Consider the following 23,486-nt stretch of genomic DNA (forward strand, 5'->3'; position numbering starts at 1 on the left):
AGATCACGTGAGTTACGTGCTTCCGGGTCTGGTTTAGTCTAGCAAGTAGGGCAAGGAGAACGGTATCGGACACCTGCTGGAGCGAACCACACCTGTGAAGTGGCTGCGTCGTCATGTCCGGACAGAAGAGGCTGATCATCGCTGACGGTGAGTCCAGCGACTGGCTCCGTCACGACGACAGCAGGCGCCGAAGCCATCTGAGCTTCTGATTAAAAGACTGCTTTGACTGGTCTCATACAGATATTAAAAGTGGGAAATAACTAACTAATGAGTCGTAGACCTGAGTTCGGGCGTCATGTCCTAGCGTGAAACAATTACGATCGACGACTGCTGTAAAACAAATTACGGTGATTATTACATCTTGAATTAAATCTAAAAGACGTGGCATGACTACGACCAATGGAAACTGTGTAGCGGAGAGTAATTACAAGTTATGGCAGTTTAAGACCGAAAAAGCAGCTGTAGTCCCACACAACCCGAACTAAACGCCTTAACGAAACCACGGTGAAGTTGGTTTGACGTTGGATATTCAACAGACTCCGGACAAGGGGTCCAAGGACATAGAACGAGACCGTGTGAAGACGTTGAATTAGGAACCATCGATACATTTTTGGATTTTCAAGTGAATGAATAATTAATAGCGTCCAAACCAAATAACCTACTGGTTCAAAACCTCCAAAATGTATATCTACAACTCATTGACAAGGCACAGCCATTTTTATTTTTATTTGCATTGTATTTCAATTCATTTAATTTAATTTCATTTAAATTCAATTCAACTCAGTTCAATTCAATTTTATTTATACAGCGCCAAATCACAACAAGGTTATGTCATGGCGCTTTACAAGGTAAGGTTTAAGACCTTACACAACTAAACCCAACAGATCCAGGGACTGGACACAGGCAGGATGGTTGGACCAGAGAGTGAACACAGGATGGTTGGACCAGGGACTGGACACAGGCAGGATGGTTGGACCAGGGACTGGACACAGGCAGGATGGTTGGACCAGGGACTGGACACAGGCAGGATGGTTGGACCAGGGACTGGACACAGGATGGTTGGACCAGAGACTGGACACAGGATGGTTGGACCAGGGACTGGACACAGGATGGTTGGACCAGGGACTGGACACAGGCAGGATGGTTGGACCAGAGAGTGAACACAGGATGGTTGGACCAGGGACTGGACACAGGATGGTTGGACTAGGGACTGGACACAGGCAGGATGGTTGGACCAGGGACTGGACACAGGATGGTTGGACCAGGGACTGGACACAGGATGGTTGGACCAGGGACTGGACACAGGCAGGATGGTTGGACCAGAGACTGGACACAGGATGGTTGGACCAGGGACTGGACACAGGATGGTTGGACCAGGGACTGGACACAGGCAAGATGGTTGGACCAGAGAGTGAACACAGGATGGTTGGACCAGGGACTGGACACAGGCAGGATGGTTGGACCAGGGACTGGACACAGGATGGTTGGACCAGAGACTGGACACAGGATGGTTGGACCAGAGAGTGAACACAGGATGGTTGGACCAGGGACTGGACACAGGCAGGATGGTTGGACCAGAGAGTGAACACAGGATGGTTGGACCAGAGACTGGACACAGGATGGTTGGACCAGGGACTGGACACAGGCAGGATGGTTGGACCAGGGACAGGACACAGGCAGGATGGTTGGACCAGAGACTGGACACAGGATGGTTGGACCAGAGACTGGACACAGGCAGGATGGTTGGACCAGAGACTGGACACAGGCAGGATGGTTGGACCAGGGACTGGACACATGCAGGATGGTTGGACCAGAGACTGGAAACAGGATGGTTGGACCAGAGACTGGACACAGGATGGTTGGACCAGGGACTGGACACAGGCAGGATGGTTGGACCAGAGACTGGACACAGGATGGTTGGACCAGAGACTGGACACAGGATGGTTGGACCAGGGACTGGACACAGGCAGGATGGTTGGACCAGGGACTGGACACAGGCAGGATGGTTGGACCAGAGACTGGACACAGGATGGTTGGACCAGAGACTGGACACAGGATGGTTGGACCAGGGACTGGACACAGGATGGTTGGACCAGGGACTGGACACAGGCAGGATGGTTGGACCAGGGACTGGACACAGGCAGGATGGTTGGACCAGAGACTGGACACAGGATGGTTGGACCAGAGACTGGACACAGGCAGGATGGTTGGACCAGGGACTGGACACAGGCAGGATGGTTGAACCAGGGACTGGACACAGGATGGTTGGACCAGAGACTGGACACAGGATGGTTGGACCAGAGACTGGACACAGGCAGGATGGATCTGCAGGATCTGCAGCTGCCCATCACAGACACATAGCTTTGAGTCCGATGATACCTGTAGGTGAGGACAGAGTGGAGGGGGAGAAGCACAACTACTAAAGAGAAACAGACAAGTTAGTTAAACAAGTTAGTTAAACATGGAACAATGATGGGAGGTTATTGGATAGAAGAGATTAGGTTGAGATTACGCTGCAACAATGATTAACAAATCCCCAATATCGATGATGGAAATTGATTGATAATGATTTGCTGTTATCAATTAGTCGGGTTGCACATTTTACGGTGCAGCGCGACAGCGTTTCCATGACAAGAGAGACACTTTTACGAAGGAGATCAACCTATTTTTTTCAACCGATTTTGTTTTTTTTACATTTCTTGCATTTACCACTTAACCCAAATCTTACAGTTTCCAAATCAAGCGCAGTTACGGCTGGAAACAATATATTGATGGACTTGAGTCCCATAGGTGCATATCAACACAATACAGGCGTGTTATGTTAATCAGCCGAAGATTTTACCCAATCATGTGATTAGCGGCGTTTGGTCCTGTATGGGTTCGGACTTCGCTATTTGATGCGGATCGAGACCACCTCAGTTTTGGGGTCTCGGTGTGGTTGTTTTGGTGCCCACTTAAGTCCAATTTCCGTGTTCACACCAGAAAAAACAAACTGCACCAAGAAGGTAAACCAATTTCAGTTTGAGTCAATCGAACCAAATCCTGTAGGTGTGTAAGCACCCTTAGAATAGGCCTATATTTTGCTAGTTATCCAGGGTCCAGAGTAGTTTTTTTTAAAGGTTTGACTACAGCCACCTTAAAAGCCTGTGGTACATAGCCTATTAGTAAAGATTGGTTGAATTGATTTAATGTAGACAAGCAGATTAAAGGTAGAACTTCTGGTTAGAATTGGGTCTAAAAGACTTAGTGTGTCTATATGTCACACATTAGGACAAAACCAATTTAATGAGACACACATTTTGGAGCAGGTGTAAAGACCAATAAGTCATACTTTAGACCAGGGGTGATCAATCCTGGTCCTCGAGAGCTATCGTCCTGCTGGTTTTCCAACTCTCCCGGCTGATTACCTAGATCAGGTGTGTCAGTAAGCTGCTGACTGGTTAAACACACCTGGTCAAGGTAATTAGTATTAGCTGGGGCAAGGATAGTTGGAAAACTAGCAGGACGGTAGCTCTCAAGGACGAGGACTGAGTACCCCTGCTTTAGACGCTATTGAAAAATTACTGTGGGCGACGGCAAAATAACGCAACCGCTGGCGAAATGCCGGAGAAAACAAAATAAGCGACAGCAGGAGAAAGGCTGCACCCTCACTTCTTCCTATGAAAATTGAATGTCAAACAAAACGTTAACCTGCAAGTCATACAAAGTTCAGCGGGTGGTTTGTAAATACTTTAGTGACACAGGAGAACGTAAGAATGAAACACTGGTGTCGCAGATGTAGCAGCGGTAAAAAACGCTGTTCATCATCACGTGAAGACTGTTCGTTAAGTGCTGCTGTGTTAAAAGTTACATTGTTTCTTAATCTGTTCTGCCGCCAGCGTCCGCTGACTGCGCATCATCTCGTTCACTACATAGTGATGAACGGCGCCACCACAGAACGACGCAACTTAAACGGTGAAGACACTAAATGTAACAGCAGCATTAAAATAAGACGACATGGTTTTTAGTGGTTGCCACCGTTGAGTCAGAGCCAGAAGGAGCCCAGGAGTCTCTGTGGAGTTTACAGGTGTCTGTTCCTGTGTCTTCGTGGGTTTTCTCCCACAGTCAGGATAATGGAGCGGCTGCAGATCTTCACATTGGAACAAAACTTTATGCTTGGTTTGTTTATTTATATTTTGGATATTTTGGATATTGAACTTTTATTGTTCAAACGCTGGATTTTGTGTTTTTGTTTTTGGGTTGTGAGTCAAATCAAAGTTTAGTTTAAAAAAATCATAATAAAGGATTTCTAATAATTAATAATGTACAGAAAAAATAATGTAAAGATTAATTGGTTATCAAAATTATTGTTAGTAGCAGCCGTATTGGACGCTATTGAACTAGTACTGTAATATTAACACTAAAATATTATTGAAAAATATGACTATATATGACTATATCTTCATGAAAATAGTTCTGCCCTAATGAAGAGATGTAGGCTTTAAACCAGTAGGTTATATGGTTTGGACGCTATTGAATTATTAATTTCTTGAAAATCCGAATAATTTTTCAATGGTCCCATGTGCGGAACGGTCTCGTTATGTGTCCACGTAGTGAACGCGGATCGCTTGTTTTAGTCGAATGTCTGATGAATATCCAACGTCAAACCAACTTCATTGTGGTCTTAACGAGGCAGTGTGTGCTCCTGCATACGGGCTTTGATTTCTGACAGACAGTCACTTATTGGCATGACACCTGTCCGTTCAGATGTACGCTATCTACTCTGCTCAGGTCTTTTCGACTTTGCTCTATTCTACTGAACTTGACGAATCTTGGACACTGGAGACCTTGTGAAACGGAACCAGCTCACACCGTTTCTCTGTGTGCAGATGAGGAGGTGGAGGCTGAGGAGTCCAATCCATTTTCCTTCGTGGAGTTCCTGCGCTCTAAGAACCAAGACCTGGAGCAGACACATGGGAAGGTATGTGAACTGGAGTGGTTGTGAGTCTAGTCCAGCTGCTTTCAAAAGCTGATTGACTCCAGGGACTTGACCTTTGACCCCGAAGGATTAGCTTACTACAGGTAGTAACATCAGAATCCAAATCAGAAAAAGCTTTGCTGGAAGTGTTCATGTCCTGTGTGAGAGGGGTCGGCTACAATCCGGACTGCCCGTGGAATCAGATGCACCATGATGTGGTTAGACAGTTAAGCGCGGGGGACGGCACAATAAGCATGGTGGTGTAGCAGTGGTCGGGTCGCTGCACCAGCCGCTGTTGATGTAGAAATATATTCCACCTCTTTTCGTTTTACTGGAAAGCTCTGTGCATCTGTTCACTCGGTGCAGTTGAAACCCCTTCGCCATCTTGCTTATTTTATGTATGTAATACATCGTATCGTCGTATACCAACTTTGCTTGATGATGGTAGTCCTGGTCTCTGCAGGGGAGAAAACATTTCAGCATTTTCGACTTGGTTTGTTTTGTTTTCACACAAAAAATGCATCTAATGTGTCATTTCAAACCACCAGATGAAGATTAGAATCTACTAGATACTGTGATGTGGTTGTCAGCTGTTGCTGCTGCTAATTGTACATCATCAGCCATGTTGGAGCCATGTCTCTGTTAAATAGCGAATCACAAAAGAACCTAGACCTGTGAGTGGGTTCAATTATCTATTTCCATGGCAACATGCATGAACCCAAACTGAACCAAAAGGAAAATATGCAACGAACTTCCTCAGAACCAACAAATGCACAGCCTGTGTGTAGCGGGGGTGGTGGCCTTTCACTCCCTGTCTGTTGCCTGCTCTAAGAAGGTTTAGGCCTGTTGTTGATTCTGTGATCAGCTTGTTTCTGTCCTAATGAACCCCTGACCTTTAACCAGGTCCTTATGTACTATAACGGACACCCCTACTTAATCAGAACCCTATCATCTGGCTGATCAGTAAACCAGTGACTAGTTTAGAGAACTGAAGTTCTCAGTGTGTTTCAGATCAGAAACCACTTTCACAAGTTCATTTCATCACAAGCAAGTGGATATGTTAAGGGTTCTGTTTTAGTTCTGCTCCAGCAGTTTAAAGAACCAAGACAGCAAAGGGGTAAAGAATAACAGTTTTTTTCTGTCCAATAAGGAGGAGGAGGAGGAGGAGGAAGACTGGGGGAGGAGTCGTCAGTCCGCTGTGGACAGCACCTCCTCACTGTGCACAGCAGAGAATGAAGAGGAGACGAGGTGTCTTTCTTCTATGATTGGTTGTTTGTTGTGAAAGTCCACTTCAGTATTTCAACCTGCTCTGTGTAACACTGGAAGTGATTTAATAGTGAGAACCTCTCGCTGCTATTTGTCAATATTAGATTCAACTATGTTCATGACGAGACACATGCGGCTGAAGTGCACGGCACCTGTGGTGGGGGGAGGAGGAGGTGGAGCGGTGACATGCAGCAGGTAAACCACAGATGTTCACTGGTTCTGTTCCTGTTGGACGCTGGTTCTGTATTGGACACATCTGAGCCAATTATGTAGAGATTGTCCAGTCATGATGTGGTTCTAAGAAAGTCCTCTTTGTCAGAATAATTGATTTGAAACAGATATACCTGAGCTCCAGTGTTTCAGCTTCCTGTTTGGTCCCGTTGTTCACTTCTGTTTCCAGCTGAAGGAGGAGAACATGTCTCTGAGGAGAACTGTCACGGAACTGCAGAGTAGATCACATGCTCACAAGCAAAGGTAAGCACCAGACAATCACGTGCCAGCACCGGCTAACCAGTCGGAGCCTTTACCCAGAATGCCTCTGTGTCAGGCTGACAGAGCTGTCAAAGGAGCTGCTGCAGAGGAGGCATCAGGAGGAGGAGGAGGCTCGGGACCTGGAGAGCATGGTCCACTCTGTGGAGCAGAACCTCCACCTGATGACGGTGCATGCTGCTACATCAGTCGCTGATGAATTTGACCACTTTATTAGGGACAGCTGTCACACCTGTGTCTATGTCTGTGACAGAAGCGAGCGCTGAAAGCAGAGAACAGTGTTTCCAAACTGAAGGTGGAGCTTCAGCAGCTGCAGGTGAGTTTTACTGGTGGTCTCGGCACACATCTGCAGTTTGGTGGTGGCTGATGTTTTGTATAAACACACTTTAGCCTCATATTAGTTTACACATGGTATTGAGTGTTCCTGTGCTCACAAATGTAACAACCTGGTGACTGTGACACATGCTGATTCATAACCAAGTGATCCAGGTTGTAGTGCCCTCTCAGACATCGTTGTCTGAGTCCTGTTGATTCCTCGGAACAGAAACCATCTGTAATAATTGTGTCAGGTGGAGGCAGAGTCTCTGCGGGTAGAGAACACTCGTTTGAAGGCAGCGGAGTCGCAGACACTCGTGATGATGAGACAAAACGCTCGGGTGGCATCTGAGTATCTGAACAAGACAGCGAGCCACGCCCACTCCTCCATCCGGTCAGTGTACACACAATGAACACACACAGACAGCTGTCTCAGGGACTATGACTTGTTCTGTCTGTCTGCAGTCAGCTGTTAGAGGAAGCACAAACCCTCCGTTTGGCCTCTCAACTCCTTCAGTCCATCGACAAGATCTCCAGCCTCCATACAGACTCCTGAATGCGTCACACCGAGACAACTCCCCGTTACTGATGATGTCACGGCAGACAGACCAGTCTGTGACTTGAACACAGCACTTTTATATTTACAGGGAAATTATTGTATTAAAACACAAATTTCAAGTGTTTTCAAGTGTGTTGGTATTGGTTGACATTTGACAACAAATGTTTACTGCTCAGAATCAGACTGAACCCTGGAAAAGGCATAAATGTCTGGGATATAATTTCTGGAATGACACATGTGATTCAATATGACAGCTTTAATTCACATAATAATAAATGAGCACATGGAGACCTTGATGGCTGCATGCACACAAAAATCCCGTTTCTTATTGATGAAATAGTTTAAGCTGAGATCAAACAATGATGCCAAACTACACTCCAGTTTCATCAGGCCAGCAACTAGCTGCTGTCTCCATCTGTCGTCTCCAATGCGTCTTCCAGCTCTGCAGTTCGCTCAGACGTCTGCGTTTGTCGTCTTCTGAGCGCGACACCACTGAGCCGATCAGCTGCTCAAGCCGCTGACCAACACACATGCACACACAATGAGTTGCTGCACTTTATAATGTCCATGTATTTAATATGTTGTGTACCTTCACAGCTGCGTCTCTTTGCTCAGTCACAGCCGGATGTCCCATTGTGCATCTGGCTGTGATGTTGGCTGCTGTTGATAATGTGGTAACTGATGGTGATGGATCAGTGGTGCTAATCGTGGGGGGAAGCAGGAGCGTGATTCCAGACCTGGTTCTGACAAATGCACAAATTCATAGACTTCATGTGTCTGAGCTGAACTACGTCTATGAGAGTACAGTATGTGTCAGCTGTCAAGCAGGAAGCTCTCCTTCTCTTTGCCAGCGTGTCTGTAAAAGCTGTGGGTCAGCGAGCTGCTCCTGAGTTAAACCTATGCTATATAAGAGCTGACAGAGCTGCAATGAACTAAAGGGGTGGTTAAAGGTCAGCTCAACGAGGTCCAAAGCTGTAACTCTGAGACGGGAGGACTCAGGGTCACAGCTATCTGATACGAGCTTCATTAAAAAGCACTCACATTAGCCATCTTCGTAAATGCATGTTGGGACTGGATCTGTACTTTGCTGGACGTGAACTTCAAACTGGATCAGAACAACGTGTTCTCTGGAGTTGATCAGCAGGTCAAATTTCAGATCTTACCTGTTTACTTTGCACTGCTTCTGTCCTGGTTCAGTTGTTGTTTCTATGGAAACCACAGTGTCTTCAGACTGCTGTCCATCACCTCATTAAACAAGTCAGTAAATGCTGAATAAATTTACCTAAATCAGATTATCATGTTGTTTGATTTACTGGTTGTGGGCAAAAACGTTAGCTATGGGTCAAAAGTGAAAGTCAAAGTTCACCTGCAGGTCTGATTGGGTTGTCCAGGTGATAAAGCAGTTTCTCTGTCAGCGATGCCAGTGACAGCACAAACTCCTCCCCCCTGACTCTGACACGCTCCTGAACACAGAATCCCAGAGGAGCAGTCACAGGTAAAAGGGGGCACAGATCAGGCTGATTGTGATTGGCAATTTTTGGGCAGAGATACATTAACTAATCAGACCCTTACTCTAGATGTTGTAAGCTACTGTTTGAACCTTGGTGACATGTCTCTTTTGCAGCGTCTGACTGGACTCAGGAACAGAGACCAAATGTCTCATCCATCAGCTTCTCTGCATCTCCTCACTCCAAAGCTCTTAATGATCAGCTGATCTTGTCTTCCACACCTCATAGCTCCTCAGGCCTCTCTTTCAGATCTGCTCTATTGGTAGTTCTAGAATGAAGGCAGAGCCTTGAGCTAACAAGCTCCTCTGTGGAACCTAGTCCAGTTCAGTGTCTGGTTCAGATGTTCTTTCTGCTGTAAGACCAGGCTTAGACCCATCCTGGATAACTACAGGCACATCAGACTCTGCATGCTTGATTGGGTCTGCTGGAGGTTTCTCTTGGTGAATGAGTTTTTCTTCTTGGTGCTGCCCAGTGGGATTTGTCTGGTTTTCTATTGACCTCCTAACAGCTGTTTAATGTGCTCTGCTTACATTGTGCTGTGACTTTTGTTCATATCAACAGGAAATGACCAACAGATCAGAGTTCAGGGGACAAGCTGGCATTTACCATCAGATTAACTTCATCACTCACATGACAAAAGGAGTTTTTTTTTACGGATGTCAGGACCAGATGATGTCTCACCTGAATTTCCAGGTGTGAGCGGCAAATAGCGCTGTGGAGCTGCTGTTGCCGTAGCTCCTCTCTCCTGTTCAGAGCCTGCAGCTCATCCTCTGGGAGAGATGCTCGCAGCTGACGGACAGTCGCCTCCTGAGACACAGAAAGCTGGTTCTGAGTCGGATCATATCTCACTCCCAGAAGATGCACTCCTGGTCCTGGAGAGCCGGTGTCCCTGCTGGTTTTCCAACTCTCCCTGCTGATCACCTTGACCAGGTGTGTCAGTTAGCTTTTTCAACTGAGTGAACACACCTGAGCGTGGTAATCAGCGGTAACTGGGACAGGGAGAGTTGGAAAACCAGCAGTGGGTCCTCGGGCTCTACGGTGGGTCCTCGGGCTCTACTCTGTGGGTCCTCGGGCTCTACTCTTTCAGGCCGACCCTCCCGCCGGGGGGAGTGTTTGCCCCTGGTTCTCATGGGGCGGACAGCGTTGACCCCCGGTGGCCCACTCTTGCCTCGGGTGCTGTCTCTGTGGCTGCTGCAGCTCTGCCTGGGGGGCTCTGTGTGGGCGGCTTGGGTCGCAACACCTGCCCTCCTGGAACTGAAGGTGTGTGGGCTCCCTGGCTGCTAGGATTCCTTCCTCTGCTTGCTGGATGGGCGTAGTGGCGGAGCCCCTCACATCACCCTGGCTTCCACAAGTGGCATTGTTCATGCACCAACGTCTGCCTCACCCTTTGGGTGAATAATGTTAAGCTACAGCCTTACTAACCTTGTAGTGGGACACTTTCCAAATCCAACTGTAAGTATTATTGATACTTATCACTACCGATATGAATAATGTGTGAATATGGAATTTGTGGTGTTGTATGTCATGACTTTTATTAAGTAGTATGGGATATGTATAATAATGCACATATGTATGTATATTGTATGTATATGTTTGTATTAGTATGTGCACATACCTTAGCACTATTATTGGTATTAGTATTAATCTCCAAGGTAAACCACAGTACAAAAATTGTTTAGTTATGAATGTGTTAGCCTAAGGTACATCCATGCTTCTTATTTATTTATTTTTTTGCTCTGATTGTTTACTTAACAGATTTGCTTGGTTTCAGCAGCTGGTTGCACCCCTTATCCCCCCTCCCCCCCACCCTCCCGCATACACACCCTAAAGCAGAAACCTAACCTGTCCACCAACACAGCAACATCACACACATTTTGGATTAGCTAAATAAACCATTAAATAAACCATAAATCAGGAAGAGTATATATATTCTATATATACTCTTCTTGTTAAAGCAAAGCTGTCCATCACAATATGGCATTCAGCGTAATATATGCTGCTTGCTTAACTGCTGGACAGAACAAAAAAAAAAAAAAAAAAGGAAAACCAGCAGGACAGCAGCCTTCAAGGACCAAGTTTTCACACCCCTGTGCTAATCTCAGGTTTGTACCTTCTCCTGCTCACTGGCTCCCAGCATCTCCTCCAGAATCCATCTACTTGCAGCCACCTCCTCTGTGAGCACCAGTTTCTGTTGTTGCTCCAGGTTACTGATCAAAACCGAGGGTAATGAATGCAGCAGTTCATCCAATGCAGACAGCTGAGCCACCATCTCTGACAGGAAGATTCAAGCAGGCAATCAGGAAGTAACAGGCAGCTACAATGTCAAACACACTAATACTGAAACTAAACCCACACAAGCCAAACACTATGATTGTGATCATTGATGATCATGGAGTTCATCATCATCATCATGACTCAGTGTAATCAAGATTATGACCTCTTACTGCAGCACTACTCCTCTTTGATCTGCTCTCATCAGGGGTCATCTACAAACAATTTGGAGTCCCTAATAGTCTAACAGCATTTCTGTATAATGTGGGAGGACCTGGAGAGAACCCCCACAGGGAGGCAAAACCCAGTGTGTGCAGGCGTACCATATCTGCTCCTGCTTAGGAACCCCAGGGCTTGTCCCTGGTATGCCAGCAACCTTTGCTGCATGCTGTCAGTGGTCCACTGGTCCAATGTGTCTGGAACAAGTTGGAACCTGTTCAGCCGCTCACTGCAGTAAAACTCCTGAAGATTGGAGAAGAGACACTGTGGATGATACACATGTAACATGCCAAAGGCTCTACTACACATCAGTGAAAAAGTGGCACTTACTAAATCAATGCATCTACTTTGGACTAAACCACAATCAAAACATGAAATGTAAATGTTTCTGAATTTGAATATTAATATACCATCTAAATTTCACATTCACATTTTATGACATTTCAAATCTTAAGTTTTCACTGCATCTGGGTTTTTCTGCAGTTACAAATCGACAGTTTTGGACTTTTGGCTCTGTTCTGGTGCTAGAGGCGGGACTATCATGAATCTATCTATGGTTCTATCAAAACCATTATATAGTCATGTTGCTAGATTCTTCAGCTGACTGAAGCTGCAGTTTGGTTACCTCGGCGACCTTCAGCAGGACATCATTAGCCTTCCACAATGCCGAGTTCACCGCAGAACGGTACGAACTGAAATTACACGCACACGGGTGAACAGCTGATAAAAACCTGACTCTCCTCAGTACATATTAACTCACTGCGTGTCCTGTTCTACTGTGGGCCCAAAGATGTGGAACCTTCGGTCAGTCCTGATGGACCTGCAGCTCGCCCTCACAGGGCAGCAACAACACAGACAGTTAGTCAATCAAATGTAGACCACAAGGGAGGAAACCCATAAGTGAACAGGTTAATGTTGAATGAGGCCTAAAGACAATGATGACAGTAGAATGGCGCAAAATCACGATATCGCCTAGAGGACCAAAACAATTGCGCCCCCCGGCTCACAAGCGTGATTTTGTTTCGCATAGTCGAGCTGAGGGGGGGTGCGTAATTGCGATTGTGTGCTGGGGGGCGGCAACTTGGCCAGGGTCTTGTACTACTCTAGGATCTTGTACCTCAGTGCACTGACAGCATCTGTAGGTTTGTGATGAAAATGCTGGACTGGACCAGCTGTGAAACCACAAATCAGGACAGACGTTAACTAGGTCTGGACTTAACCTCACATAACCTCACAGTTTGTTAATGTGATAAACTTAAATGACACAGAACTCACCCTCTGGCTCTGCTGCAGCTGCTGGACTGGGCTGAACTGCACACACCCTGAGGATCCAGAGGAAACATTCACTCCAAAGCACAGACACTTTGTGGATATCTGCTGCACCACATACTTGTTCAGGGACTGGATGATGCACACAACAGGATCCTCAGAGAGATCTGCAGCCCTCGTCCTTGGCTGCAGTAAAGGAGCTGTCAGAGCGAAGCCTCCATGAACGTCAGGCTCCTCAACACAACAACACACACAGTCCAGATCACAGTGAGCAGCTGGATGAATGTATGCACACAAACACACCATGAGGCCCAGGTGTCCGCACAGCAATCGGAGCCCATCACAGAGAGACAACAGACAACACAGGACCTCATCTTGACATGCCTGCAGGCAGACGAAGAGAGAGAGACAGTCAAAGTGATGGAGACAGACACACAGACAAAGACACAGATGATTCTTTTTGTTTACATTTACCTGCGGCTTGGCCAACATTTTCATCAGCTCATCCAAATGGCTGCGAATCAACAACTGCTGCTGGGTACAGCTGGCCGCCTGCAGACAGACAGATAGGCTAACAGACGGACAGGTAGACCAACAGACATATGGACAGGTAGATTAACAGACAGACAGACTAACAGACAGGCAGTCAGGTAGACTGACTGACAGACAGGCAGACAGACACATGGACAGGTGGACCAACAGACAGATGGACAGGTAGACCAACAGATAGATGCATACGTAAACAGTTTAACATACATATAGATTAACAGACAGACAGACAGTCAGATGGATAGGTAGACTAACACACAGACGGACGGACGGACGGACAGACTGGCAGACTGGTACCTCAGTTTTGATGTTTACTTGTATGTTACTCATAATCTTCTGGACTGTCCATGTGAACTTCACCTCAGATTGGATGAAGGAAAGTTTCTCCTCCAAACGATCTGATGCCTCCTTCACCTGCAGAATGAAGGTTCAGACAGACAAACTAACAGACGTGCAGTCATACAGACAATAGTATTAAATGTTAAATGTTGCTGTTTACTGAGTTCTATTGGCTTTTAGTGCTCCTCTGTCTCCAGGTCCAAAGCCCACATTAAGTAGCTAACAAGTAGCTGGGCCATCTTTCAGCTGCCATCTCTGTCTACACTGTAAAAGCTCTGCTTTGTTTGGGGTCTGAGTAATATTGATGAGTTTAAAGGTTAAACCTGCTGTAAAATCTCGGACTCGAAAGCTTCCAGCTTTGAGTAAATTGACTCCTCTGCGACGCTGATCTCATTGGTTATGTCCTGCAGTGTCCTCTGACACAACTTTACTTCCTGAGAAGCAAAATCGCCTCCTTCACTAAACAACCTGCAAATGGAAACAAGTCTGAGTTAAAGCAGAAAATGTGAGACATGACGTTCCAGGGCATTGTGTTACCTGAAAGAGCTGAGGAGCTGTGCTGTTCCATTTCTGATGTGGCCCAGTCTGCTTTGAAGAGTCCTTCTGAAGGTGGTCTGACAGCACTGAGTATGTTTGATGTGTTGATCCAGACAGTCCTGCAGGGTGGAGATCGCTGTGTCCAGACTGCAGACAGACACAGACATTGGTAAAAAAAAAAAGGCTCCATCTGTCAGTGACCTGCTCTCCTCAGTTCCTACCATTGGGTGCTTGTGGCCATCTTGATGTCATTCTCTATGTGAGAAAGGGTGACTGTGAACTCCTGGTTCCTCCTGCTGATAGAGGTCTGAAGCTCTTGCAGCTCCATTCTGCAGGAGGTCAACAGGTCCAACTGCTCCTTACAGTGAATATCCACCCATTGCCTGTGGAGCTGCAGCTCAGCTGACATTCACACAGAGGAGTGTCTTTAGTGGATATTTAAACTGGCACAACATAATGCAACACTACACTCACTTTGACATCATTCTAGGTAATGGCATCGAATGGTTGTAACGATACTATGAGACAAGAAAATCATCTTTTTGGCTTTTATTTAGTTAGCTTTAGTTTGCTTTTAATTAGAAAGGATGACGTTCAGTAATGCGATCCGAGAGAATCACTGTTTACCCAGGCGGGGCTCATATATGTGGGTCTGGATGTGTTGGGGGTCCAGCTGCTGCAGATAAAGCTCCTGCTGTGAAGACAATGCCTCCTTCCTCTCATTTACCGTGGCTACAGCAGAACTAAGGATGTCATGGAAATGCTGCTCTAGGTGGTCCAAGAACAGAGTTCGAGTCCTGGACATCAAAAAGAAAATACTCTTTCAAGATTAAACCACAACTTGGCTGTTAAGTAGATAGAGGGGAACCTGGTTTGATCCCGCCTCTGGCACCAGGTCTGTACATGAGTTCCTGGGAGCCACCATGTGACTTCCCACTGTTCCCCAGGGTACAAGGAAAATGCAGAGGACACAATTTTCCCAAGGGGATTAATAAAGTATAAATTAGTTAAGGACCTTTCTAGACTGTGAGGTGCTGTCGTACCTGTTCAGCGTGTGTGTGAGCAGCTCCACAGGAAACATGCTCAGGTTTCTGCCATGCTGCCCAAGTGAAGCAGGGCAATGGAATGCAGGGCCAGTGTATGTTACACCCCTGGATGATTGAAATGTGACGCACATGCTGAGGTCAGACAGGTGTGTCAGAGAGGACTCCGCCTGAAGACACACAAACTCATGAATTCTCCACTAATGGGGAATCAGTTGTTCAGTGTCATCGAAGCGAGCATCACCTCAGTCAGCCAGTCCCAAGCAGGTTGTGTGGGCTCTGCACAAACAGCCTGTGGGTGTTGAACTGAAGATCTAAGAAGCTCATCATCCTGAAACACAAGTCGTACAAGTCTGTGCTGTTGTCGTAACGGACAGACGTGGATCTTTGTTTCCATCTCTAGAGTGTGCTTACTGAGCATTGGCTCTGCAAAAGGTTGGTTGTCATGGTTACTGGTGTGTTAAGGCATCTAAGGCTGTGGGTACTGTGGGTGTATGAGCTGTGGTTGCCGCAGTTACCAGTAAGTAGGCATGGTCAAGGTGGTAGAATCTGCTAAGGCTCCTGCTATAGGAGCGTAGCTCCTCCTCAAAGGCATCAGGAAGATGATCCAGGACTTCACACTGATCAGAGACACACTGTCTGCAGCTGTGCACATACACACAGAGTCAGGTTCCTGTTAGCAGCTGAGGTAAACTGGCCTTGAACTGAGCCAGTACCTGTGCTGGACATCCTGCATGTATAGGCTGGTCTTCTCCAGCGAGGCCTTCAGTGCTTCCTCGCTGCTCTCTTGACGAAGCCCAACCAGCAGCTTTTCCAGATGTACCTTCTTCCTCTGTCAAAACAAAACAACATCATAGGATGTGCCTCTCTACGTGGGACCAGTCCAGCCATCCACTTACCTGCAGGCCTTGTTGCTGTGCTTGATGAAGTTCACCCAGGTGTTGGTGTAGTTCTTCTTCTCTCCTCTGTAATCTGTGGCTGTGCATCTCCCATAACAGCGCTGCTCCTCGCATCATGACAAAGACGCTTCTGCTGAGAGCAAGGGCATGACTGGCCACAGAGTCACAGCTCACCTGCAGGTGACACACAGGTAGGTGTCACACAAGCATGAGTAGGATCAGGCGCTTCGCTCTGACTTTTGTTACTGACGTCTAATGCAGCCAGTTCCTCTTCATCCTGATGTTGGTGTTGTCCAGTCAGAGTGAGGAGCTGGGAGCTGATGACACTGTTCACCTCCTCCATGGGTAGCTGCAGTGCTAAGAGCTGCTCCTGTCAGTCAGTCAGCAACGTCACCACACAAGCTACAAGTCATTAGTAGCGTCTAACTTGCTGCTTTTTCTTGTGTTGTACCTTACAAAGCTCCACCTGTGCCAGTCGTTTCTGCCACTTCTGCTCGAAACCACAACGCAACTGAAGAAGGAGGTTGGCCTGAAATCTATCTTAACGCACATAGTCATCACGTGACATCACGTCACCGTCACTGTGATTCAGTCATTTATTTATTCAACATTCATTCAACACCTTTAAAAGTACAGTAAGTATTAAAGTACAGTGTGATGTGATTTTTTGTTGGCACTGGGTGAGCTGGCTGCTGGTCACAACAGCTCCGGCCTTATTTCCTACTTTCTTTTTCGGTTCACAACTGAAAAACCTTTTCAGTTTTTGGTTCAACCTGAGCCTCAAGCTGAGGGTGGTACCACGGCTCTGGAAGACCTCCTGCATGGTACCAATGCCCAAGACACCGCACGACAAAGACCTCAGCAGCTTCAGACCAGTGGCTCTGACATCACACCTGATGAAGACACTGGAGAGACTGGTCCTGGGTCACCGCCGCTCTGCGGTGGAAACCTACCTGGACCCGCTGCAGTCGTAGACTGTCGTAGACGACGCCGTCATCTTCCTCCTACATCGAGCTCTTTCTCACCTGGAGAAGCCCAGCAGCTCTGTCAGGATCATGTTCTTTGATTTCTCCAGTGCCTTCAACACCATCCAGCCGGTGCTTTTGAAACACACACTGGAGGAGGCTGGTGTTGATCTTCATCTGACGAAGTGGATTATGGACTATCTCACAAACAGGCCTCAGTTTGTGAGAGCCAGGGACTGTGTCTGACACTCTGACCTGCAGTGTGGGGGCCCCACAGGGGACTGTACTGGCCCCTTCCTCTTCACCCTCTATATGTCAGACACAACAAGTCCAGCTCTGTCCTGGGCTGCACTCTCAACACGGTGCAGGAGGTGGGTGAGAGAAGGGTCCTGGCCTCTCACCCCCTGCAGGATGCACGTCGTCATGTTCTGGGCTTTTGTTTCCTGTTTTATTCTGAAAGGACTTCTGTTTCTGACCACACCTTGTTAGTTTTCGCTTCATGTTCCAGATCTCAGTACGCACACCTGTGTCAGATCAGTCATTACGCACCTGCATATAATCACCAATAGTCATCACATCCAGTTGCCAGATTGTCGTGTGTAAGTCACCACATTCCAGCGCTTCTTTGATTGCTTACCTTGCCTGAGATCTTGTTTCCGTATCTGACTCTTGCCTGCTCCCTGCCTTGTACCTTCGCTGTGGAAAGAAACCTTGGTAACTTACCTGATCGCCACATTCTTGTTGGCAAGCCACGCCTGGCCTCTGTAGTTCCTGTTGTGGCACTATATATTGTGCCTGGTGGTCTGGAGGAGACCACATTTGTTCCTGTCCACGGTGGTCCTGAGGTGTGGACGCACGCTGCCTGTTCCTGAGAATTCACCAAAGGCTGCTCCTGCCTGCGATGATGGACCTGAAACCAGCCCAGCAGCTGCAACGTTCCCCCTAGTGGTTCCCAAGAGCAGTACGGCTGCTACCCCTCCCACATCACTGGTCCCTGTGCCTGCTGAAGTCAACTCGGTGGTTCCTGAAAGCAGCAAGGAGGCTGCTCAGCCCACCGTATCAACACTTGCGCCTACTGTGGTTCTCCCGCTGGTTCCCAGGGCAGCATGTCACCCATTTCGTCTCTGGCTACGTCTGGTTTCATCTCTGTCTCTGGTTCCGGCTCCACATCTGGTTTCGTCTCTGGTTCCAGCTCCATGTCTGGTGTTGTTGCTGGTTCCAGCATCTCGTTAGCCTGGTACGGCTCTACGCCCGTCTTGTCCGGTGGCCTCGCCCAGGTCTCCATCGGCTGTCATGGTGGTGCTACCTCCTTCGCCGTAGGCCACCCCTGGGGTCCTGCCTCCCAGATTGGCGTCGGCCTAGGGGATGCCACCACTCCTCCCGAGCCCCTGGAGGGGTTTTGTTTCGCCACCGGCCTCCTAGAACACCATTTTGCCCATGGTCACATGAGGTGCCTTTCGACTCCCAGTGGCTGCTGGGATGGACCCTCCCTCGCTGCCACCCACCATGAGGGGGGTGATGTACTTTGTTTACAGCCTCTGTGGCTATCGACTTGGGCTTATGAACTTTTGTTTGGGGTATTGTGGTTTTGTTTTGGAACCTCCTCCAGGCCTCCCTTCCTCCGCCCGCTCAGCTAGTTGGACTTACGTTTTGGCCCGTCTGGGATCCGGCCTGGGAGGGGGGCTCTGTTACGGTTCGCCCCTCCGGCCTGCTGGGGATGCTTTGAGTTTTTGTCCTGTGGTTGATGTTGTTTCCTGTCTTGTAATTAGATCCATCCAACTGTATATTTAGTATTTATTTTTTTATTTATTATTTTCAGTCATTGTGTTTGTGTTACATGGATGTCACCTGTGTTCATTTATGCCTTATGGTACTGTTCAATCCTCGTTCAAGTTTGTTTGCTCGTGCTGTGAATCTGTGTTGTGTCTCTGTCTTCTTTGTTTAGATTGGTCATCTATCCTGCTAGTGCATTAAGTTTTAGTTCTTGTTACTATTTAGATTCATTTTTACATATATTTGTTTCCCTGCTTAGCAGCGCCTTTAATTTTGTATTTCCCTCTGTGTCTACTGTTCATGTATTAATACCTGTGTCTCGTCAGTCCTGTCTGTCGGTCGTTGTATTTGGGTCATCCTCTTAGTCTAGTCACCAGTCATCAAAACAGATGTATAACTAATAATTATGGTCAACAATGATCTGCCATCATAACAACCAGACATCAAGGCAGCTGAGAAAAAGACTCCTTATGTCCTTTGCTCCTCTCTCCTCATACCTCTCAATTGAAAATGTAGATGCAGTTAGGAGAACTGAACACCCCCGGGAACAGGAACTTACAGATCTGTTGATTGATGCCTGTCAGCTGGGTAAACCAATCAGACACCAAATTAGTGGAGCAGGTGGGTGGGACAAGGGAGCTGTAACACACAGACAGTGTGATTGGATGAGCAGCACTGTCTATTTTTATTACTGGACTCATCAGTCAAACTGGAAACCAGTTACCAGATACTGCTGATGAGGTTTTGGCGTTGTTCCGCTAAGACTTGGCAGGGTTCACTGACTGACTGCAGGACCAGGACCAGCCGCTGGTCCTCTCCACTGCTAAGGAGGCACCTGCAGAGTAAAAATCTTGGTCTGTTGACAGGTCTGTAGTCTAGCCTATTGTCTGCTCTGTAACCGAGTTCTCCATGCACCTGAAGCTGTCAATGACCTCAGCCACTCTGCTCCTCCTCCAACGGTTCAGACACTCATCCCAGTGCAGGTGGAGCAGAGACTCCTGCTGGAGGTTCTCCTCTTGCAGATGCAGCAGCAATCGAGCTGTACTGCGACGGTTCACCAGTAGAGACTGATTTAACATCTAACACAGGCAGAATGTCAGAAAGTGAAGGTCAGAGGTCAGAGGTCAGAGGAGGTCTGGGAGTTACCATGGCCTCGGTGTGGATAAGTCTTTGGACGTCCTGTGAAAGCAGGAAGCTAATCTTCTCCAGCAGGTGACGATGCTTCCTCAGCACAGATCTGATCTACACACAGAACAGGAAGCGTGGCTGATCCTGGGTCTGTTTCATGTTACTGTTAGTGCACATCCTCCACCAGGCTAAGAACCGGTGGCACATCAGACACTGTTGAACTCCAGTTTATGCAGGACGCAGAGGGTGAATCTCGCCATTGCTCTCTTACCTTGTCAGCGCGTTGATGCTCAGATTCAATCAGTTTGTGACTCAGCTCCATGACCCTGATTTTCTTTAGCGTCATCTCCTGCTCCACCTGCTGCCACAGACCAAACCATCCACAAAGCTGTGGACACAAAAATGTTATGGGAGCATCTTCAAGAGAAAGTGACTGTTTACTACAACACTGGAGAAAACACAAGGTTCTGCAGCTAATGTTTTGAAGCCGCCGCTCAGATTGCCTTCCACTAATTAAAGCAGGTTCCACGTGTAAATCACCTGATCCTGGTTCTCCAGCTGTTCCATTCTGTGCTTCAACTTGTCCAATCTCAGGTCCACGTCCTGCAAAGAGGACAACAGTTCCAGCCCAACAGTCCTGACCTGACGTTCACACACCTGAAAAAGGAACAGGTCACACTCACTCATGAAATTGATGTTCTACCCCAGGTTTACCATCCCAGTGTTCTACCTGAGTGAGTTGTGTCAGTTCTTCATTGAGCTGCTTTACAGTTTCTTTGTGTTTCTTGTTTCTTTTCTCTGTCAGTTGTTTGATGAAGTCAGAGCTTGGGCGATCAACAACTAAAAGAGAGAGATTAGCTAGACAAGCTTAGCTTTACTAACCTTGTAGTGGGACACTCAACACCTGAGCTGGTAAACAGGCTTTCTAAACCAAACTGTAAGTATTACTGGTACTTATAACTACTAATATCAATAATTAATTGTAATAATAATAAAAATAAAAAAATAATAACAAAAAAAAAAGAGAGAGAGAGAGGAACACTCATGGAGATGCAGCAACCCGGTTGGTGGGTTGATTAGGTTTAAGGCTGGAGACCAGGTTGATTGGTCTCATTAGTTTAACGTTTAACCGGACTGAAGGCGTGAGTTACGTTGACTCGCATTTAATCCTTTTTATTGTCACAGCTCGGCTTAAATTATTTAATGTAAATCTAAATGTAAATGTAAATATCTTTTAGCTCTGTACAGAACAAATGTGTAAAGCTTGTGTTGGTCTAGTTGGTCCAGATACAAACCCGCAGCGTCTGGAAGCCTGCTGACCTCACGCTCATCCTCTCCACTGTCCACCGGCTGCTCTCTGCTGGAGGATGTGACAGCCAAAGATCAACTAATCTAATCACAGCTACGTCACAATCCAGAAGAAAAACAAAGCAGTTTTCTGTTCTGACTCTGTACCTGCTGCTCATCCTGCTGTCCTCAGCAGACAGGATCATCCTCGTTGCCTTCCTTCCAGCCAGCAGAGACCTGGACAGCTGGAGCTGCACCGTTCACAATAACGTCATAACAAGACACTCAGACCTTAGAGACTTCAACAATACAAGAATATGAAAACCCAACAAAAAAGAAGCAGCAAGTCACTGTGTGGTGCTCAGTCACTCCCTTTGCTGCCTAGACGCTGACTTTAACTGCTGAAGAAGCATTAATAGAAGAGGTGGTGTAACTTCACTGATGGTGCTTTTCCTGACTCTGGATGATGTAACAGTTATTTGGCTGCATTCAAACAGCTGGATGCAGCTGACCAGGTTTGACTATGAATGACTATAGACATGCTTTAATTAAATGAAACAGTAGAGTCTGGGCTTCAATTACTTTAACATGCATCAAACACAGCCTGAGTAATAAACAAAAATCTAAGACAACTACAGTCCTAAATTAAATTATTGTTAAACTGAATTTTTGGCGAACCAATTCCATTTTGTTATTCCTATAAAGCAATCACTTCGCCATTTGCTGGCTGTAACACAGAGCCTGTCTAACTCATTTTATTGGCCGAACATCTGGCAAGGTTTTCTGCATGGTGATGTTACATTACATTGCAAAAACATTTGGGCAATTCTGACAATTCTGGCAGGCAGTGCTGTCAATCACGTGATGGTGAATTTACCTCGAATCGAATTGTTCTACTGATCCTTATTGGGCAGAATCAGTTGTTGCTAGGCAGAGTAAAAGACATAAATATGGAGGCACAGTCTTTGTGACCGTCAGTCTTTGGCCTCATTAATAAAACCATCTTTTGCGGAGTTAACTAATTTTGCTATGATTTTATGGAGGTTTAGAGCTGCAGAGAGATAATATTCACACTGAAAGTGCTTTTTCTATGTGTAATTCATTTCATTCATTATTCATCAGTAACATTTACACAAATGTTACACCTCATATTACATCTCCATGTCCCCTATATTATGACATTAATCGCATTCAAATAGACTGCTGGCTCAGTGGGTAGAGCATTGGTCTGGGAAGCAGGCGGTTGCCTGGTTGAACCCAGTTGATCCCACCAGGTGTGGCCTTGAGCAAGTCACATCACACTAGAGGATGGAGGAATCATAGAAAACACTAAAGGAGCCAGAGGACATAGAATCTTTTACTGCCTAATCAGGTTCTGCCCCATTAGTCTGTACATTTTAAATAAAGTCTCTCAAAGCATATTTTGGCCTGTTAAGAGTAATGTTATTGGTGCTGGTTCTGATGGTCCAAAGTCAGTCCTTCATACAAACATTTGTATGTTGCAGATTAGGAGGTTCAGGGCATAAAACACCATATCTCAGTAACTGTCATGGGCAGTATACCGTTGTCTGTGTGTACATACTTGCCTTACCTTATTTTCTATTTAGTTTTATTAGTGTTATTTTATTTAAATGCTGTACTGTCTGGAACATTTCACTACTGTTGTAGTACAAATATGTATGAGACAAATAAAACTCTTGAATCAGATAAAACCCACCTGAGCGTCAAACACCTGCCGGTACACCTTTCCGCTTGGTACCGCTCTGCTCTCGCACATGCTAACGGGTTCTGCTTGGTACCGCTCTTGGTATCGTTTTGCTAATTTCTAAATTTCTGATCGGCTGGCCGAAACCGTCGGTGGTCGACTCACATACACCGTTTTAACGCCGTTGTGTCGGTGTAAAGGTTTCGGTAAACGGTCCGCTTCATGCGTCTCAACGTTTCTGTTACCATGACTACTAACAATGTGCGACGTTCATAGTTTACGAAAAAAATCAGACATTGCAAACACGTTTCTGTACGTTAACATAAGGGGGTTTACCAAAAAACTGCAGTGAAGGTGAAAAAAACAAATACGTTAGACTCGAACGTTAGAATTAGACCAAAGACAAAT

General features: G+C 46.5%; 2 protein-coding genes across 18 annotated transcripts; one reads left to right on the plus strand and one right to left on the minus strand.

Moving 5' to 3' along the window:
- Positions 1–6: 6 nt before the first annotated feature.
- On the plus strand, positions 7–8,878 carry entr1 (endosome associated trafficking regulator 1). 4 transcript variants are annotated; one of them, XM_029160937.3, is made up of 9 exons: positions 7–147; positions 4,869–4,960; positions 6,108–6,205; positions 6,328–6,418; positions 6,624–6,697; positions 6,771–6,882; positions 6,966–7,028; positions 7,282–7,421; positions 7,493–8,878. In XM_029160937.3, exons 1-9 carry the CDS (start codon positions 114–116, stop codon positions 7,581–7,583), a joined length of 795 nt encoding a protein of 264 aa, XP_029016770.1. In that variant the 5' UTR covers positions 7–113; the 3' UTR covers positions 7,584–8,878. The 4 variants fall into 4 exon arrangements, with proteins under 4 accessions (XP_029016770.1, XP_055367273.1, XP_055367271.1 ...); XM_055511298.1 differs by having other exon boundaries at positions 6,111–6,205; XM_055511296.1 differs by lacking the exon at positions 7–147 and adding an exon at positions 1,422–2,385.
- Positions 7,828–23,383, minus strand: ccdc180 (coiled-coil domain containing 180). Of its 14 annotated transcripts, none has more exons than XM_029160922.3 (36): positions 23,091–23,383; positions 21,542–21,624; positions 21,382–21,443; positions 20,817–20,926; positions 20,627–20,743; positions 20,358–20,474; positions 20,105–20,200; positions 19,874–20,037; positions 19,683–19,793; positions 19,518–19,597; positions 16,672–16,760; positions 16,471–16,590; positions 16,221–16,394; positions 16,038–16,153; positions 15,840–15,966; positions 15,566–15,652; positions 15,322–15,491; positions 14,906–15,075; positions 14,500–14,680; positions 14,279–14,425; positions 14,065–14,209; positions 13,700–13,816; positions 13,328–13,405; positions 13,157–13,237; positions 12,975–13,087; positions 12,860–12,906; positions 12,702–12,756; positions 12,345–12,416; positions 12,210–12,276; positions 11,689–11,827; positions 11,205–11,365; positions 9,776–9,916; positions 8,953–9,049; positions 8,750–8,831; positions 8,176–8,329; positions 7,828–8,103 (listed from the first exon to the last, which is right to left on the minus strand). In XM_029160922.3, the coding sequence occupies exons 1-36, from the start codon at positions 23,148–23,150 to the stop codon at positions 7,957–7,959; spliced, it is 4,077 nt and encodes a 1,358-aa protein (XP_029016755.1). In that variant the 5' UTR covers positions 23,151–23,383; the 3' UTR covers positions 7,828–7,956. The 14 variants fall into 14 exon arrangements, 12 of the variants coding, with proteins under 12 accessions (XP_029016755.1, XP_029016761.1, XP_029016754.1 ...); XM_029160928.3 differs by having other exon boundaries at positions 20,627–20,689; positions 21,382–21,446; XM_029160921.3 differs by having other exon boundaries at positions 12,975–13,084; positions 21,382–21,446.
- Between the last annotated feature and the right edge of the window lie 103 nt (positions 23,384–23,486).

Source organism: Betta splendens, chromosome 9, assembly GCF_900634795.4.
Source record: "Betta splendens chromosome 9, fBetSpl5.4, whole genome shotgun sequence".
NCBI classification, from domain to species: domain Eukaryota; kingdom Metazoa; phylum Chordata; class Actinopteri; order Anabantiformes; family Osphronemidae; genus Betta; species Betta splendens.